This window comes from Anolis sagrei, chromosome 1 (assembly GCF_037176765.1).
Source record: "Anolis sagrei isolate rAnoSag1 chromosome 1, rAnoSag1.mat, whole genome shotgun sequence".
Lineage (NCBI taxonomy): Eukaryota > Metazoa > Chordata > Lepidosauria > Squamata > Dactyloidae > Anolis > Anolis sagrei.
Window position 1 is genome coordinate 331,397,340 of NC_090021.1, and position 18,861 is coordinate 331,416,200.

The 18,861-nt window shown below is 42.2% G+C and overlaps 1 protein-coding gene across 1 annotated transcript in view; it reads left to right on the plus strand.

Annotated features, from left to right (window-relative positions):
• Positions 1-18,861, plus strand: part of KCNH5 (potassium voltage-gated channel subfamily H member 5) — a 289,582-nt gene that overhangs the window by 59,872 nt on the left and 210,849 nt on the right. Inside the window, exons 5-6 of the mRNA XM_060754182.2 lie at positions 13,042-13,157; positions 14,423-14,815. Coding sequence (XP_060610165.2) covers positions 13,042-13,157; positions 14,423-14,815 — 509 coding nt within the window. The remainder of the gene's footprint in view (positions 1-13,041; positions 13,158-14,422; positions 14,816-18,861) is intronic.

The window sequence follows — 18,861 nt, forward strand, 5'->3', positions numbered from 1 at the left end:
AAACTTTATTTGTATCCTGTCCCATCTCCTCATGGGGATTCAAGGTAGCTCACAACATGGACTGCAACCATTTGATGCCATTCAATGCATAATAAATTAAAAATATTAATAATTAATATAAACAGTCATAACTAAACATAGAAGATAAATCAGTACAACACAAATCACAGACATAGGTGGCAGCTGTTGTGATTGGATGGAGAGCTTCTCCAAGGTGGTTTTAGAGGGCAGTTCTCCTAAATTTGCATTGCACGTGCTCAATGTGGATTTGAACCCTGGTTTTCTAGACTCCTTGTCCAACACTCAAACTATTATACTATATTGGCCCCAAACAGAGTTGGCAGAGGGCATTTTTTCTGTCAAAGGCAAAGGAATGTATCTCCTCACCAGAAGTTGTTTGGTGTATCAGCTGGAACACAATTTGTTTCTGGCAATGGGACTAGATCTTCCACCACACCTGAAAGGAATGGGCCAGTTTAGACTGCTTGAGGAAGGACAAATAACACAAATATCCCTGCCTTCCAAGAGAGGATAGTGGCAACTGGGCTCAAGAGGAGCAGGTAACTCTCAGAGATTGCCACCTAAAATAGTTGCTTCACTAAAAATAGGATAAACCCAGAGGCCAAACCATATTAGGATTTTGGAGGATGGATCAATCCATCTGAACCCAAGAGCAAATTGGAACCCCATGAGGTTAATGTAAAATTTCTAGACTATAACTTTAGAGTCCTTGAGCTAAGCATGAGAATTTAGGGAGGTATACTACACAAAGTGATGTTTCCCAAGCTATGAAAATTGGTGGCATGTGCTGGAATATTTGGCAAAAAGAGCAGAATCCAGAGATACGTTGGCCTATGTTGTCCTTTCAAAGCTATATATTATTCAGCTGTAGTGGATTAATGATCCCTTCAATGATGTAGCTCAGATCACGAACTTCTTATTGCTCAATTTAGAATAAAACTAAAGAGATCAGGGAAAATACACAGACCAGTTAGATATGATCTCACTAACATTCCTAGCAAATATACAGTGGAAGTGAAGAACAGATTTGAAGGGCTAGATTTAGTAAACAGAGTCCCAGAAGAACTATGGACAGAAGTCCGCGACATTGTTCAGGAGGCGGCAACAAAGTACGTCCCAAAGAAAAAGAAAACCAAGAAGGCAAAATGGTTGTCTGCTGAGACACTGGAAGTAGCCCAAGAAAGGAGGAAAGCAAAAGGAAACAGGGATAAGGGGAGATATGCCCAGTTAAATGCGCAATTCCAGAGGTTAGCCAGAAGAGACAAGGAACTATTTTTAAACAAGCAATGCATGGAAGTGGAAGAAGACAACAGAATAGGAAGGACAAGAGACCTCTTCCAGAAAATTAGAAACATTGGAGGTAAATTTCAGGCAAAAATTGGTATGATAAGAAACAAAGATGGCAGGGACCTAATAGAAGCTGAAGAGATCAAGAGAAGGTGGCGAGATTATACAGAAGATCTGTATAGGAAGGATAACAATATCGAGGATAGCTTTGACGGTGTGGTGAATGAATTAGAACCAGACATCCTGAGGAGTGAGGTGGAATGGGCCTTAAGAAGCATTGCTAACAACAAGGCAGCAGGAGACGACGGGATCCCAGCTGAACTGTTTAAAATCTTAAAAGATGATGCTGTCAAGGTGATGCATGCCATATGCCAGCAAATATGGAAAACACAAGAATGGCCATCAGACTGGAAAAAATCAACTTACATCCCCATACCAAAAAAGGGAAATGCGAAAGACTGCTCCAACTTCCGTACAGTGGCCCTTATTTCTCATGCCAGTAAGGTAATGCTCAAGATCCTGCAAGGAAGACTCCAGCAATACATGGAGCGAGAGCTGCCAGACGTTCAAGCTGGGTTTAGAAAAGGCAGAGGAACGAGAGACCAAATTGCCAATATCCGCTGGATAATGGAGAAAGGCAGGGAGTTTCAGAAAAACATCTACTTCTGCTTCATTGACTATTCTAAAGCCTTTGACTGTGTGGATCATAATAAATTGTGGCAAGTTCTTGGTGGGATGGGCATACCAAGCCACCTTGTCTCTCTCCTGAGGAATCTGTACAAGGACCAAGTAGCAACAGTCAGAACTGACCACGGAACAACAGACTGGTTCAAGATTGGGAAAGGCGTACGGCAAGGCTGCATACTCTCACCCAACCTTTTTAACTTGTATGCAGAACACATCATGCGATGTGCGGGGCTAGATGAATGCAAAGCTGGGGTGAAAATTGCTGGAAGAAACATTAACAACCTCAGATATGCAGAGGACACCACTCTGATGGCCGAAAGCGAGGAGGAGCTGAGGAGCCTTCTAATCAAGGTAAAAGAAGAAAGCGCAAAAGCCGGGTTGCAGCTGAACGTCAAAAAAACCAAGATTATGGCAACAAGAATGATTGACAACTGGAAAATAGAGGGAGAAAATGTGGAGGCCGTGACAGACTTTGTATTTCTAGGTGCAAAGATTACTGCAGATGCAGACTGTGGCCAGGAAATCAGAAGACGCTTACTTCTTGGGAGGAGAGCAATGTCCAGTCTCGATAAAATAGTAAAGAGTAGAGACATCAGACTGGCAACAAAGATCCGCCTAGTCCAAGCCATGGTATTCCCTGTAGTCACCTACGGATGTGAGAGCTGGACCTTAGGCAAGGCTGAGCGAAGGAAGATCGATGCTTTTGAGCTGTGGTGCTGGAGGAAAGTGCTAGAGTGCCTTGGACTGCGAGAAGATCCAACCAGTCCATCCTCCAGGAAATAAAGCCCAACTGCTCACTGGAAGGAAGGATACTAGAGACAAAGTTGAAGTACTTTGGCCACATCATGAGGAGACAGCAAAGCCTAGAGAAGACAATTATGCTGGGGAAAGTGGAAGGCAAAAGGAAGAGGGGCCGACCTAGGGCAAGATGGATGGATGGCCTCCTTGAAGTGACTGGACTGACCTTGAAGGAGCTGGGGGTGGTGACAGCCGACAGGGAGCTCTGGCGTGGGCTGGTCCATGAGGTCACGAAGAGTCGGAGACGACTGAACGAATGAACAACAAAAGTGGATTAATGATCCCTTCAATGATGTTAATCTGTTTTGGAGGGTCAGGTGCATGTTCTTTGTGCTGATTTGGGACCTCTCCACATTCAAGATAATAAGAGACAAAATCTATGTAGAGGCATGGATTCCATTGTGGGATCTGAGTCAGGATGACAACATTACCAAACTGTTCTCATCCTTCATTGGCAACTGGCTGTGTTTTACCTTCATTAGCCTAAATTGATAAGAAAGCTGGAATTACAGCCCTTTCCCCTGACTTCTTGCCAAACCATTGCACAAGAAGTCAGCCTCAGAATGGCTCACTGATTTGAATGAGTGGAGAAATGAACATTATAAGCTCCTGTCTACCAAGAAAAAAGGAGAAGTTCTTTCTCCCCAGGCTACAATGATTTCAAGGCTCTGGTAGTGCACACAGTACCAAGTTGCTGCCACATCCTGAACATCTCATGGGAAGTGATCCTAATGAATGTGTTTGAGCAGCTAAACTGTTCAAGGAGTATTGTGGAGATGTCCTTTTCTGCATGAAGAAGTTAAGCACATTAACAGTACTGGTGAAGGAGAGCCTTGGGGCTGCAGAATAGAAGTCAAATGGAGACACAGAGAGATCTAAGTTCAAGTTTGGAGAATTTAACCTACTTAGGCAGAGTGCAAAGAGGAAGGTTTCCAAACTCAAGTCAGAGCTTGGGAAAGTTTTGGTTTAAGCCAGAGATTTTCAATGAAGCAGTAGTAGTTGATCACTCTGGTGGCAGCAAATCTGATTTAGATTTAGATTTATTCTGAATCAAAGAAGGTTGGAGAGCCAGTATGGTATAGTGGCTTGAATAACGATTCAAGAGATCAGAGTTCAAATCCTTACTTGGTCATGGAACAATGGCTTCAAACTACAAGAAAGGGGATTCCCTCTGAACATTAGGAAGAACTTCCTGACTGTGAGAGCTGTCCAGCAGTGGAACTCTCTGCCCCAGAGTGTGGTGGAGGCTCCTTCTTTGAAGGCTTTTAATCAGAGGCTAGATGGCCATCTGTCGGGGATGCTTTGAATGCAATTTTCCTTCTTCTTGATAGGGGTTGGACTATATGGCCCATGAGATCTCTTCAAACTCTATGATACTATAATTCTATGTAAGCTCACTGAAAGTCCTTGGGCAAGTCACACTTTCTCAACATCAGAGAAAGGCAGTGGTAAACTGAAACAATTTTGCAATGGTTTTCTCTTTGTAGTTATTCTCATGTGTTTTCAAGTCATTTTCAAATTACAGTGATCTTAAAGGTGATCCTATCATGGGAGTACCTTGAAATATTTGTTCAGAGAGATTTCTCCCCTTTCCTTCCTCTGAGGAAGAGCTAGAAGAAACCTTCCCAACCCACTACTATGCAGAAGGTCAGCCAGTGGATTTCATGGCCAAGCAGGGGTCCAAACCCTCTTCTCCAGAGTTATAATCCAACACTCATACTATTATGCCATGGCTTGCCTTATGTTGGAAACAACTTGAAGGCACACAAGAACAGTAACAGCAAAGGATGTTCAGCACTTTGGATAGCTCCTACATGAACCAAAATAGGTTTAGCATTTTGGATACCTCCTTTGACATTCAGTGCAAAACCTGGAACAGATTCACCACTCCATTGACATTTGAGTAACTGGTGAACAGTGCAAGGAAGGTTATGTGGTCCACACTGCTTTGTCCTTTACCAGAATAACAAATTCTGGAAAATGTATCAGGAACATTATGAGACTGTCATTGCTGCCCTCAGCATCCCCTTGTTTCTCAATATCCCTAGTTTTATCTATGTCCTGGCATCCATTACTTCAGTATATTATTTCAAGCAGCAGTGTTTTCCCTTTATTTCTGTCTTCTATATTCCAATGACCCAAATTTGGAGTACTTTGGAGTCTAATGATATTACTCAGTGTGTACACATACATGTCTTTAACAGTGTTTTAATATAGGCCTTTTGCATGATTTTGTTATTATGTGGCTTCAGTTCAACTCTAACTCTAAATCTAAGGATTTCTTGACAGGCTTATCTAAAGGAGGGTTGCCCTTATCTTCATCTGAGGCTGTGTGTGTGTGACTTGCTCATGGTTATCCAATAGGTTTCTGTGGTTGAGCAGGAATTTGACCTTTTGTTTGCATAAGGGTTCTAGTCCAATGCTGAAGTCAGTACACTATGCTGCTTCTTTCATAAGGTTGAGCATCCCTTCCAAAATTCTGAAATAAAAAAAAATCTCCAAAATTGTCCACATGGGTGGCTGAGATACTGGAAACTCCTGGAAGCCTTGCTGGACGCTGTGGTTGCTGAACATTTTCTGGAAACCTTGTTGCTCAGCATAAAGCGTCTGACTGGCAGTAGCTCCATTTCATGCTGACCAGTATTTTCTTCATCCAAGGAACATTGAAAGGTTTATTTCTATGGACAATTTGTGAGTGTAATATAAAAAATTGTGACTATACTGCTGATTGTGTGCTTTTTTAAAATTCATGATCTGAATACTTAAGACTAAATTTCTCTTTCTTGCATTCTTCATATTTGTGTTGCATATTTTTGAACTGGCTAAACTGTTCATTGTATTACTAGATAACTGGGTTACACATACTGAACAATCCACAATATATAGTGTTCCCTCACTTATTGAGGGGTTCCATTCCAGGAGCCCCCATGATAAATGAAAATCCATGAAATTGGGACCCTCCACTCACTCAGTGGTGGTCTCCTTGGGCACCGTTGATGGTGCTGCCAGGCTGGCCTGGCAGTGCTGTCAATGGAGTCCAAGGGGCTTCCAAAGCCAGGTGTAGCACAGGCGGTGAAGAGGAGGAGGCTGCCACTGAGTGGACGGAGCCTCCTCCTCCTCACTGCTTCTGCTACTCTGGCCTCAGGGGCCCCATGGGCACCGTTGATGCCCTCAATGGCACCCAAGGGGCCTCCAAAGCCAGTAAGAGCACAGGCGGCAAGGAGGAGGCTGCCGCTGAGTGGCCTCCTCCGCCTCCTCCTCCTCCTCCTCGCCGCCTCTGCTGCTCTGGCCTTGGAGACCCCTTGGTCAGCATTGATGGTGCTGCCAGGCTGGGCTGAAGCCTCAGCCTGGCCTGGCAGTGCTATCAGTGGTGCCCAAGGGGCCTTCAAAGCCGGTAGGAGCACAAGTGGCGAGGAGGAGGAGGCCTGGCTCTTCCTTCCCTCCTCCTCTTCCTCCTCCTTCCTCCGCCCCCCATGGCTCGGGGGTGGGGGGGAGACGACGACGACGACCATGATATGGTGAGTCTGCATAAAGTGAACCAGGAAGCAGCAAGGGAACACTGTATAATATAGAAAATATATACAGCAGAGCCTCACTGATCCAACATAAAGGGGCTGGCAGAACATTGGATAAACTAAAATGTTGGATAATAAGGAGGGATTAAGGAAAAGCCCATTAAAGGTCAAAATACATTATGATTTTACAAATTAAGCACCAAAACATCATGTTTTACAACAAATCAACAGATAAAGCAGTTCAATCATGGTAATATTATGTGGTAATTACTGTATTTATGAATTTAGCACCAAAACATCACAATGTATTGAAACAGCTCTGGATGCGGGTGGGAGGCAGACTGCATTGGATAATACAGAATGTTGGATGAGCGAGACTCTACTGTAATGAATTTTGAGTTTCAACATGGATCCCCCCCCCCCCAGATATCTCATTATGTACATATATGCAAATACAGTATCCCAGAATCCAGCCCCCCTCCCAATACCCCATTGCAATCCCAAGCATTTTAGATAAGGCATATACTCAATGAGGATATGTAAACATTACGAATATGCAGTGCATATCTCCACAACTTCATGTTCATCTTATTCTGTTCAGTTGGTTTCCATGCACATTCGTTTGCACTTCCAATTCCACCCGTTGCCCAGAGCTGACAATTCTCTTAAACCCTGCCGCCTGTCTGGCATAATTTCTTTCCTTTTCATACTGGCATTGAAAAATCACTGTTATGCTAGCAGTCTGCAGGTTTAGTGAACAATTTTACATGCAGAAACTTAAAGAGAATGTATTACCCCCAAGTACATGGCATTAAACAGGACTATCATTCAAGGGCTCTTAGGTTTTTTAAGGTTATTCTCTAGTCGGTAAGCACTGAATACGTCGAAAGATCAAAGAGAAAGGGTCAGTTGAAAACATGTTCTGTCATTTCCAGCACAAAGAGGAGGAAATAAAATATTAAAAGCTTTAATCTGATCACTATGCAGATTAATGACCTAAACTTCTGGGAATAAGTCTTGACTGACCGACCATCTGCCATCAAAAATTCAAAATAGCTGACTAAGCTGAGATAATTCAGACAAATACAAGAATCATAGGTGGCATACAGATATGGGGCTGGAGGGGCTGGAACAGTCCCATTCTTGTAGTTCCTGCTCAATTTTCAGAATGGAGCAATGAGCAGTTCTTGTGTGTTTCTTTCTTTTTAGCTTATAATAATATAATAAAAATAAAACTTTATTTATATACTGCTCTATCTCCCCTAGGGGACTCAGGGCCATTAGCAAATAGCAAAACACCCAACATACAGAGTACGCAAAACATAAGCACTGAGTAATCAAAACAACATGAATACATTAAAAACCAATCCCACCCAATTTGTCATGCAAAAATTACTGTTAGGGCAAAAATTTCAAAAATGGGCCTAGGTAAATTAAAAGGGTTGGATCGAGCCTAGTGGAAAACAGAACATGGGGGAATGGGTAAGGTGCAATAACCAGTCCCAACCATAGTAATAGTGGGGCCTGTAGCTGCTCAATTCTAGGGCCTACTGGGGGACTGTCCGGGATAGAAGATGGGGGTGCGAGGCTAGATTCTAATAGTGTCCAGTGCTAGGCTGGCACTAGTCATGTTCGAAGGCCTGGTGAAACCACCATGTCTTCAAGCTCTTATGAGAAAAGGAGAGAGATGAGGCCTGTCTTATTTTCCTTGGAAGAGCGTTCCAGAGGCAGGGGGCCAACACCAAAAAGATCCTCTCTCTCGTCCCCACCAGCTGTACTTGTGACGGTGGTGGGAGTGAGAGGAGGGCCTCACCAAAAGATCTTAGAGTTTGCACTGATTCATAGAAGGAGATGCGATCACAAAGATAGGTGGGGCTCGAACTTCATTCACTCCCATTTTGGAGGGCGGATGAGAAAAAGGATCCTGATCCCCAGGCTGAGAAACACTCTGTTAAATGCTTGTGTAAGGGATGGAGGCAATAGAGCAGCAGGGACTGCCTCCCGCCTTCCTGTCCTTCCCTAGAGAGAATGGATCTCATTCCTCTTCTTTTTTTGGGTAGTGGATTACACAAGGATGGGCACAGCTCCCATTGCTCAGTTACCTCCTTCCCTCCTTTCACATATTGGTTCAGGGAGCTAGTCTTAGCTTGGAGGAAAAAAGACTGAAAGGGGACATGTTTAAATATTTGAAAGGATGTCACATTACAGAGTTGGGTAAGCTTTTCTGGCACAGAGCAATGGATTCAAATAATAGGAAAAGAGATTCCACCGAAACATTAGGAAGAATCTCCTGATGGAAAGAGGTATTTGGCAGTGGGATATGCTGCCTCAGAGTATGATGGGGTCTCCTTCTCTGGAGGTTTAAGCAAATGTCTATCTGCTGGGAGTGCTTTGATTGTGTTTTCTTGCATGACAGGAGTTTGGACTTGGTGGCCCTTGTGATCTCTTCCAACTCTGATTCTATGATCCTATGGCCACTTAATGGCTGTCACAATATCTCTCATTGCTACAATATTTATTTATTATTTATTTCTTTGCCATACTTTTACTTGTAAGGCAGTTTACAATAGCACAAACATCGTGCCTCAACAAAAACTACTTAAACATTTCAAAAATTGCAACATATTAAGCAGAATTAAAACAGATTTAAAATAAAAAGCTTAGAAAATACACCATCCAAAATTCATGGTCTGGGTCTTTTCCAGGTCAAATTGCACAAGGTTTCGATTCAGAATACTGCATTACCCTAGTTTCCAAAGGCCTGCTCACAGAGCCAGGTTTTGACTCTTTTCCTAAAGGCTAAGAGGAAGGGAGCTGCTCTGATGTCGCTAGGGAGGGAGTTCCACAACTGAAGGGCCACCCCTGAGAAGGCCCTGTCTCTTGTCCCTGCCAGCCAAATCTAATGCTCATCCTTTTTGTGATGAATTACATTGCCAAAATTGAGGTGCACATTAGATCCAATGACACATTCGAATCGTTCACATAATACAACCTATGAAGGCCCCAGGGGAACCGGGGAACCTGGAGAATGGACACAGAGGTGGAGACATACAAAGAGGCTATTCCCAGTAGTGGCAGCAGCCTCAGGATTCTCTGGTACCTGGAGAAGGAGGAGGAGAATTCGACTGATGAAATTGTCATTCTTGCTTCTTAGCTGCAGATCCTGCTTCCCAGGCAGCCCCCAGGGCTGTTCAGAATCGAGGTGTGCATTACATTCAGTGGTGCATTATACTCAAGTAAACACAGTATATTAAACTAGTGGATATACCCAGCATTGCCCAGGCATCCTTGAGGCAGCTGCCCCCTGCTTTCATCCTTTCATTTTCTTTCTCTCCCCTCATACCTTTCTCCCTTTCCTTTTGAGTGCCATCCCACAAATGAGCCAGGCTGTGACAAATGAGAAGCAGGATCCCTGTTGCAATTTCTCATTGCAACTTTGCTTGTTGGCAGGAGGAGGTTGGAAACATCCTCCTCCTTGACCCTCATCAGCAGCTGAGAAGACCTCCTTCACTCAATTGGGTGCTGGCCATTAAGGTGGGCTGGAGGGTTGTGGCCATTATGTCTTGCTTAGAGGTCCTCACCTTTTCATCCACACAAGCTTTCTGCTATAACACCTTAAAGCAAAACACAAATGCTGTGTCTCCAACAACTTCCTTCCCCAGATACCTTCTTTACCTGAGGAAAAAGCCTCTGAACTTGGAATGCTGCATGATATATTTTGTAGAGCTGTAAATCCTCACCTATTTCATCCTCATCCACAATAATGAATAATTTACCTTAGTTTTCTCTCTGCTTCAGAAGAAAATGAACATTTCTCCACAGTACTCTTCCTATAGTTAAACCTCTTGCAATGTTACAGAGGTATTAATCCGTGAAGAAATACCTATGGGGTTTGGTTTGTTGTTCATTCGTTCAGTCATCTCCGACTCTTCGTGACCTCACGGACCAGCCCACGCCAGAGCTCCCTATCGGCCATCACCACCCCCAGCTCCTTCAAGGTCAGTCCAGTCGCTTCAAGGATGCCATCAATCCATCTTGCCCTTGGTTGGCCCCTCTTCCTTTTACCTTGCACTTTCCCCAGCATAATTGTTTTCTCTAGGCTTTGCTGTCTCCTCATGATGTGGCCAAAGTACTTCAACGTTGTCGGGCTTTATTTCCTGGAAGATGGACTGGTTGAATTTTTTCGCAGTCCAAGGCACTCTCAGAACTTTCCTCCAACGCCACAGTTCAAAAGCATCTATCTTCCTTCGCTCAGCCTTCCCTAAGGTCCAGCTCTCACATCCGTAGGTTACTACAGGGAATACCATGGCCTTGACTATGCGGATCTTTGTTGCCAGTGTGATGTCTCTACTCTTTACTATTTTATCGAGATTGGACATTGCTCTCCTCCCAAGAAGGAAGCCTCTTCTGATTTCCTGGGCACAGTCTGCATCTGCAGTAATCTTTGCACCTAGAAATTCAAAGTCTGTCATGGCCTCCACGTTTTCTCCCTCTATTTTCCAGTTGTCAGTCATTCTTGTTGCTGTAGTCTTGGTTTTTTTGATGTTTAGCTGCAACCCGGCTTTTGCGCTTTCTTCTTTTACCTTGATTAGAAGTCTCCTCAGCTCCTCCTCGCTTTCGGCCATCAGAGTGGTGTCATCTGCATATCTGAGGTTGTTAATGTTTCTTCCAGCAATTTTCACCCAAGTTTTGCATTCATCCAGCCCTGCACATCGCATGATGTGTTCTGCATACAAGTTAAAGAGGTTGGGTGAGAGTATGCAGCCTTGCCGTACGCCTTTCCTAATCTTGAACCAGTCTGTTGTTCCGTGGTCAGTTCTGACTGTTGCTACTTGGTCCTTGTACAGATTCCTCAGGAGAGAGACAAGGTGGCTTGGTTTGCCCATCCCACCAAGAACTTGCCACAATTTATTATGATCCACAGTCAAAGGCTTTAGAATGGGGTTTGGTACAAAAATAAAATAAAACGAAAGCAATGTGTTTTCTGCAGAAAATGTGTTTCCTGTACAGAACATTTTTGTACCCATTTCCCTTATATATCAAATTATATTTCTCTGCAGAATAATTCTTCCACAACATATGGAACATTCCAACACCAAAAGCAAAAAGTATTGCCGCTCTATTATTCAATACCCATCCTTATGGGATTTTGTGACTGTGGGGGGAATTGTTTTTGACTTGGAAATGAATAATTGTAAAAAAATATATCTCATTTTGTGCTCTTTTCTGGTCTGACAAAGTATCATCACAAGATGAACTAAATAAAAGATGAAATATTTTTCTTGGTGTCTTGGATTTTAGGCCTATTTCTGGGGTTATTTGGAACCCTGATTCAGAAAACTGCATTGGATAGACTGCATCAGTTCTAGTTTCTTAGATATAGCTGTCATGATTTTCTATGATCAAGCAGATAAAGACTGGTATAGCATATGTTCTTGCCTCCAAAACTAGAGCTGATGCTATTTTTGGAATCAGCAAGTCACATATGCCCAGTCACAGGGCTAGCATTTGAGGACCAAAATGTGTGTTGGCCAATATAATCATTGTTTTTGTTAGACCACAGCCACCAGTTGTTTTTGTTCTTAATTTCTGGCAAGCGCATATCAACTTACATTGTCTGCATAAAAAGAGACCTTCATGTCACCCTTAGGTTTTGGAAACACAGGGCTCTGGCTTCTTTACTATTCACCGGCAATATGGTATTCCTTTTTTCCAACTACCTTCTATCTTGCCTACCACCACTATTGTCTCTCATGAATTACATTGTCTATGATATATTCAAAGTACCATAATTTCACCATATTGGACTTCTCAGATTTTTCAGGAGGGAAGGATTTGGAGTCCTTATCAGCATTATGGCTAAATATTAGCAGCTGCCCAGCATTGTGAAGCAGTTCATTTGCATTAGTACATTTGTTCAATTTTTTTTGTATTAGTTGGTTGGTTTAAGGCTGGAAAAGGTTTGAAGCTGAAAATAGGTTGGGTGATTGACTTTTTTTCTCTGTTACTAACTTATACCTCATGTGGAAGGAAGAGGAGACAGGTCACCCTTGCATATTTTGGTTATCTTCATTTCCTCCTCAACTATATAACTTATTAGAGTCCATTTTCTATTGCCTCACCTTGAGGAATGTACACAAGAGCTTCCCATTTATCCAGTGGAGACATTGGTTGTTGACCAAGAATAGTCTGAATAAATTTGGTTTGGGACCCAACTTTTTTTGTGTGTGTCAGGAGATAGTTGAGAAACTGCAAGTTGCTTCTGGTGTGAGAAAACTGGCTGTCTGCAAGGACATTGTCCAGGGGACTCCTGAATGTTTTGATGTTTTTACCATCCTTGTTGGGAGGCTTCTCTCATGTCCCTGCATGGGGAGCTGGAGCTGACAGAGGGAGCTCATCCATGCTCTCCATGGATTCAAACCTCAAACCTGTCAGTCTTCAGTCCTGCCAGCACAAGGGTTTAACCCATTGCACCAGCGGGGGCTCCCATTGTGCCACTTGGGCCATTGGCTTTAAGGGGATGTTGGACTCCACAATTGAAAAGGTTGGAATACTTCTATGCCGTGTACCATCTGCTGCATCATTTACTGTCAATAAAACGTATTGCCAATAAAGCTAAATGTTTGTCAGTGTCTGGCACTGAAAGAACTCTTGGCGAGGACTGGAACTACACTCAGTTCTGGAATAAGACTGTCATTCATAATGTTGCTCACCACACTTTCCGTTCTTACAGGATGGACAAAATTTGCTCGATTGACACGTGCTTTGACGAACAGCCGGAGCGTTCTGCAGCAGCTGACTCCTATGAACAAAGCTGAGGTCGTCCATAAACACTCACGGTTAGCTGAAGTAAGTGCTCATCTTGCCTCCTGCTGTGGTTGTTTCCTACCACATAAAGGCAAAGGGAAGTGAGATGTGGGTTAAGTGACTGGTGGAGCTCCAAGAGGTGGTAGCATTGGTGGGAAGGTTGGGGAAGGAAGACGTAGAGAGTCAGTACTTTCTTCTAAGAACATCCTGAAACATGTGACCAGGCTGAATTTAGATCAGGAAAAGTCCATGACTTCTATGTCAATGTGGTAGTAAATTTACTCTGTGGTTTTGTCCAGACCTTATATTTACTCTCATAATGGGTAATGTAGCTTCAGCACCTTGGACAACTCCTTTATAGTTCAAACCAGAATGTCCTCACCCTTTTTACTGACATCAAAGTCACACACCTTCCCTTACTGAGATACATAAAATGGTTTGCTTTTAATTTAATTTGGTAGGGGAACTCATATAAGTGGAAAAACACAAATTAAACACAATTTCTTTTGACCTGAAAGCATTTCTCACTAGGAATCTCTAGGTCCTCCAGCTCAATTATATGTACTATTGATTTGTGCCAGAGGACCTAGAGATTTCTATAGACAGATGCATTCTTGGAATCTCTAGGTCCTCCAGAGTGAATGGTCAGCCTTTGGTGAACCTTGACTGTAGAGTCACATCTAGAGATTTCTAGAGTGACTATTGTAATCAGATTCACAAAAGTCAAAGCCACAAATGAAAACGGCTGACTACATTCCATTTGAATTCTTCACCTATCACAGCATTATGAATTCAATGGAAAATGGGGAGGTGATAGAAGAACTGAGTACGATTTTTCAGACTGATATATTTGAGCATAAGCTTTTGTGGGCATCAAATTTATTCAGAATAAGTGGATCCATGCCCATGAATGCTCACATTAATATAAATCAATCAAAGGCTTGATTTGTCCTACTTCACTTTTTGTTCTCTCTCTTTCTTTCACTCTTCACCAAAATGGGCTAACGTAGGTATATTTTTGAAAATTGGCTATTGTGTATTTTCAAGTAATTTCTGACATGGCAACCACAAGGCAAAGCAAAAGTTTTCTTGGCAGTATTTGTTCAGAGAGTTTGCTATTGCCTTCCTCTCTGAAAGAGTGTGACTTTCCCAAGTCATTCAGTGGGTTTCTATGGCTAAATGTGGATCCAGATGATTGATTCCTAAAGTCTAGTCCAAGCACAAGCCAGTACATCACATTAGCTCTACTTTGAAAGCTATATCATGTGTATTAACTACAGCAATAACTTCTGTTTCTTCTGCTTAAGGTTCTCCAACTGGGTTCTGATATTCTTCCACAATACAAGCAAGAAGCCCCAAAGACTCCACCACACATAATTTTACACTACTGTGCTTTTAAAACCACCTGGGATTGGGTCATCTTGATTCTCACCTTCTACACAGCCATCATGGTTCCTTACAACGTCTCCTTCAAAACAAAGCAGAACAACATTGCTTGGTTAGTCCTGGACAGTGTGGTGGATGTCATTTTCCTGGTGGACATAGTTCTGAACTTTCACACCACCTTTGTGGGACCTGGTGGAGAAGTCATATCCGATCCCAAACTCATCAGGATGAACTACCTGAAAACCTGGTTCGTGATAGACCTCTTGTCATGTTTACCTTACGATATCATCAATGCCTTTGAGAATGTGGATGAGGTAAGCCATTGCAACCTAATGTGTCCTGGATTGCTGTTGCCATAATTTATAATATTTCCATTGAAAGATACAATTCATTCTTATAACACATTCAAACATATGAGAACCTGTACAGAATTGGGCCAAAGGCCAAGTGGTCAAGCATTTTGATTCCATGGTAGCTAACCAAAATGCCCTATTGGGTGTCCAGAAGCACAATATGAATGCAATAACATTGACATTCCTTCTAATGTTTCTCAGAAACTATCCTGAGAGGCATATTGATTCTAAGAAATGTATGGCCACTATGACCAGTAGAAATGAGAGGGTTTCATCTAATTTATTTATTTATTTATCATATTTGTGTACCGCCCTTCTCAGCCCAAACATGTTACTAGTTATAATTATACTTCCTAGCCGTTTACCCAAAACCACCGATACATCAGAACAATTTACGTGATGTCTGATCCCAGCATAGCACAGAGTTGTCTTACAGGACCTAGAAATTCTTAGAAAGGACATTTATCCAGGGATTTACTACTACTAGGTCATTCAGGCAGGTCTATGGTAACTTTTGAGGGAAGCATATCTTAGAATCACCTGGAGGACTTAGTTAATTCCTAGAAAGATCTCATCCCCCAATACAGGTAAGTGAAACCATAGATATGGGTTCCATGGTTATGGGGTTGTACTATAAATAGTGGCAATAAATGAGATAATATAGTATCTTATTGGTATCTCACTCATACACAAGTTTCCTTATTGAACCAATTGGACATTTTTGTCCAGTGCAGAAGATCTGCCTTTGATACAAGGATGAGAAAGCAGAGTTGTGGATACAGTGTGCATGCTCATAAAAGAGCATAAATACACATGCAACCTTGTTTGTACATTCAATTCCATATTTGGATGTGTGTTCAGTTGCAGAACGCTGCCTTTCCATACCAGATGCAGCTTCAAACAGTTATGCTACACAAAGTTGGCAAGGGATCTTGGTCAGTGGGCACAATCCAAACATTTCCTCAATGCAGCATACATCTGTGCATGCAGAGATAAGCTTTGTGGTGCATGCTGTGCAATCTCTATGCGGAGTAGCAATACTTCATAACTCATATTGCAATCTGCGTGCTGTTGTGCCATGTACAACTGCCATGTGCAATGGTTCTGCACACACAACTTTGCTTCTATTGCTGTCGGCAGAATATGTCAATTGTACTATAGCGTGTTGCTGTAGGTTTTTTGGGCTGTATGGCCATGTTCTAGAAGCATTCTCTTCTGATGTTTTGCCTGCATCTATGGCAGGCATCCTCAGAGGTTGTGAAGGCCCTCACAACCTCTGTGGAGGCCTGCCATAGATGCAGGTGAAATTTCAGGAGAGAATGCTTCTAGAATGTGGTCATACAGCCCAAAAAACCTACAACAACCCAGTGATTCTGGCCATGAAAGCCTTCGACAATACATTGTACTATAGTGAATATACTGCGCTTCTTGTGCAGCACAACTAATAGATATGAACAGCACTAACAGATACCCATCTGATCTGAATCTCCCACCACATGGATGAGCCATGTTTTAGTATTATCAGAGAGGACGAAATGCCCTATTCTTTCTCCATATTAAGTATGTTTTTATAGTCATGTTGTGATTGTATCCTTCCCTTTCATGTTTCTTTATCAAGCTGCAAAGATCCAAATGTTATTGTCTCTCTCTCCATAGGGGAGTTGTTCCAGCCTCTTAAATTATGTTGATTGCTGTTTTCTGCATCTTTGACTGCTTTATGACATTCTTTTTCAAGTATGAGAACTGTACACAATATTCCAGGTGCTGATTGCATCATACTTTTTGATGTTTTACTCTAGATTCTTTTCCCTCATCATTTCCAGCAAGGAGTTTAACTTTCCCCCAGAAAGTACACATTCAGTTGATAGTTTCATTATGCATTTCTGCTGCAAATTCAAGATTCCTTTCTTGTCAGTCATTGCCAATTCACACCTCATCAGCAAACATAGTAGAATTAATGCAGTTTGGTACCACTTGAATTACCATGGTTCAGTGTTACCATGGCAAATACTATGGCTCAGAATCGTGCTAGTTATAGTTTTGCAAGATCTTTTGCCTGCTCTGCCAAAGAGTGCTGGTGTATCAACAAACTACAAATCCCAGGATTCCACAGCATTGAGCCAGGACAGTTAAAGTGGTGCCAAATTGCATTAATTTTACAATATGGTTGCACCAAAATATGTGAATTGGGCTTGGTTTCCCCTATCATCACCACCACCACCACAACAGTCAAACTTTTTAAACCTTAAGTCCCATTTAATTTCACTTGCTTACATAAAAAAAAACCTCTTTCAAAACCTAAATCTTTAAAAAGGTTGGCCAGTTCATTGCTCAGTTCTAACTCCAGAATGATTGCGAACAAGCAATAAAATGAAAAATAGAAACAGAATCCTAGAGTTGGAAGAGACCTCATGGACTATCCAGTCCAACTCCTTGCCAAGAAGCAGGAAAATCACATTCAAAGCACCCCCGACAGATGGCCATCCAGTCTCTGCTTAAAAGCCTCCAAAGAAAGAGCCTCCACCACACTCTGGGGCAGAGAGCTCCACTGCCGAACAGCTCTCACAGTCAGGAAGTTCTTCCTAATGCTCAGGTGGAAATGCTGTTAAATGCTTCATCACATGCTTATAGTGCTATGATCCCACTTTAACTTCTATAGCAACATCCTATTGTTTATATTGTGTCAGAAGCAGCTCGAGAAACTGCAAGTCTCTTCTGGTGTGAGATAACTGGCCATCTGCAAGGTCATTGCCCAGAGGACACCTGGATGTTTTACCATCCTGAGGGAGGCTTCTCTCATGTCCCCGCAAAGGAAGCTGGAGCTGACAGATGGGAGCTCACCCCATCTTGTAGATTTGAACCGCTGACATCCTATGGAATCCTGGTTTTTGCTTTTTAGTGAGGTATCACTAGAGCTCTCTGACTGATAACTCTTAATGCTCTCTCCAAAAATGCGAATCCCATGATTCTGTGGAATGCCAGGAAAGGTTATACCACTATAATTATTTAGTGTGAAAGCCCCTGACCCCAATAGAGATCCTTAGCATCCTATTGTTGTTGTTATTATATTGCCCCACAGACATGGAAGCCAACATTTGCCATCTCTGAGTTGATTTTTTAAAGAGCTTGCTAACATTTCTCAGTCAAATTCAGTATGGATGGTCAGGATGTTATTCATAAATGTTTGGCTCTTATTAATCTTTCAAGCCTTTCCTATTTTCCTTCCCTATCTTTTTTTGATTATGTGGTATTGAATTTTGGATTGTAAAGACCTCTCCTGCCTTACGCAGCAAGTGCCATGTATTTTTCTACATAACATTTCTACCCAAAGCCCCGAAATGCAAAAGCTCTCGCAGAGGTTATCGTTTTTTGTAAATCGGGTATCTCAAAGTGTCAAGGCAGCCTATTTTCTTGGCGGAACTGAAGAACATTTCCATTGTGCATTGTCCAGGTAAAGCCGCATTGCAAATGAAGTTCTGTTGTGAAATTGTGAAGTTCACAATTCTTTGTGCATTCAGTTGTGTGGTGTTGCGAATCCCTGCCATAGTTGTGAGTATAAAATTGCACTTTTTCTTGCTAAGGTAGTATTCTAGCCCTTATATCCCAAAACTGATTACACGAAGACAATACAGCTACCATGGCAGACAAAGACTCTTAAATTGGAGTATTGTTTCATAAATCCTTGGTACATTAAGAGCTTGATTCATGAAGAGCACAAAGAGTAAATAAGCCAAAAGACATCTTCTTTTCCTTTCTAAATGAAGATATATTATTTCCCTGACAGAAAGGCATCCACCCATCTATTCATGCACAGCCTGATCCATTTTTAATGCACATCTACAAGCAATTTGCTTCTCTTTTTGGTCTCATTTAGTAACACTAGATTTTGTCTATGCAGAAAATCCCTTACTTTTGGAAAGTGATGAAGACATTTTACCTTATACGCACGGGTACCAAATATTGCTCTGAATGAGTTGTGGGGTAGTTTGTGAAAGGTTGGGGAATCA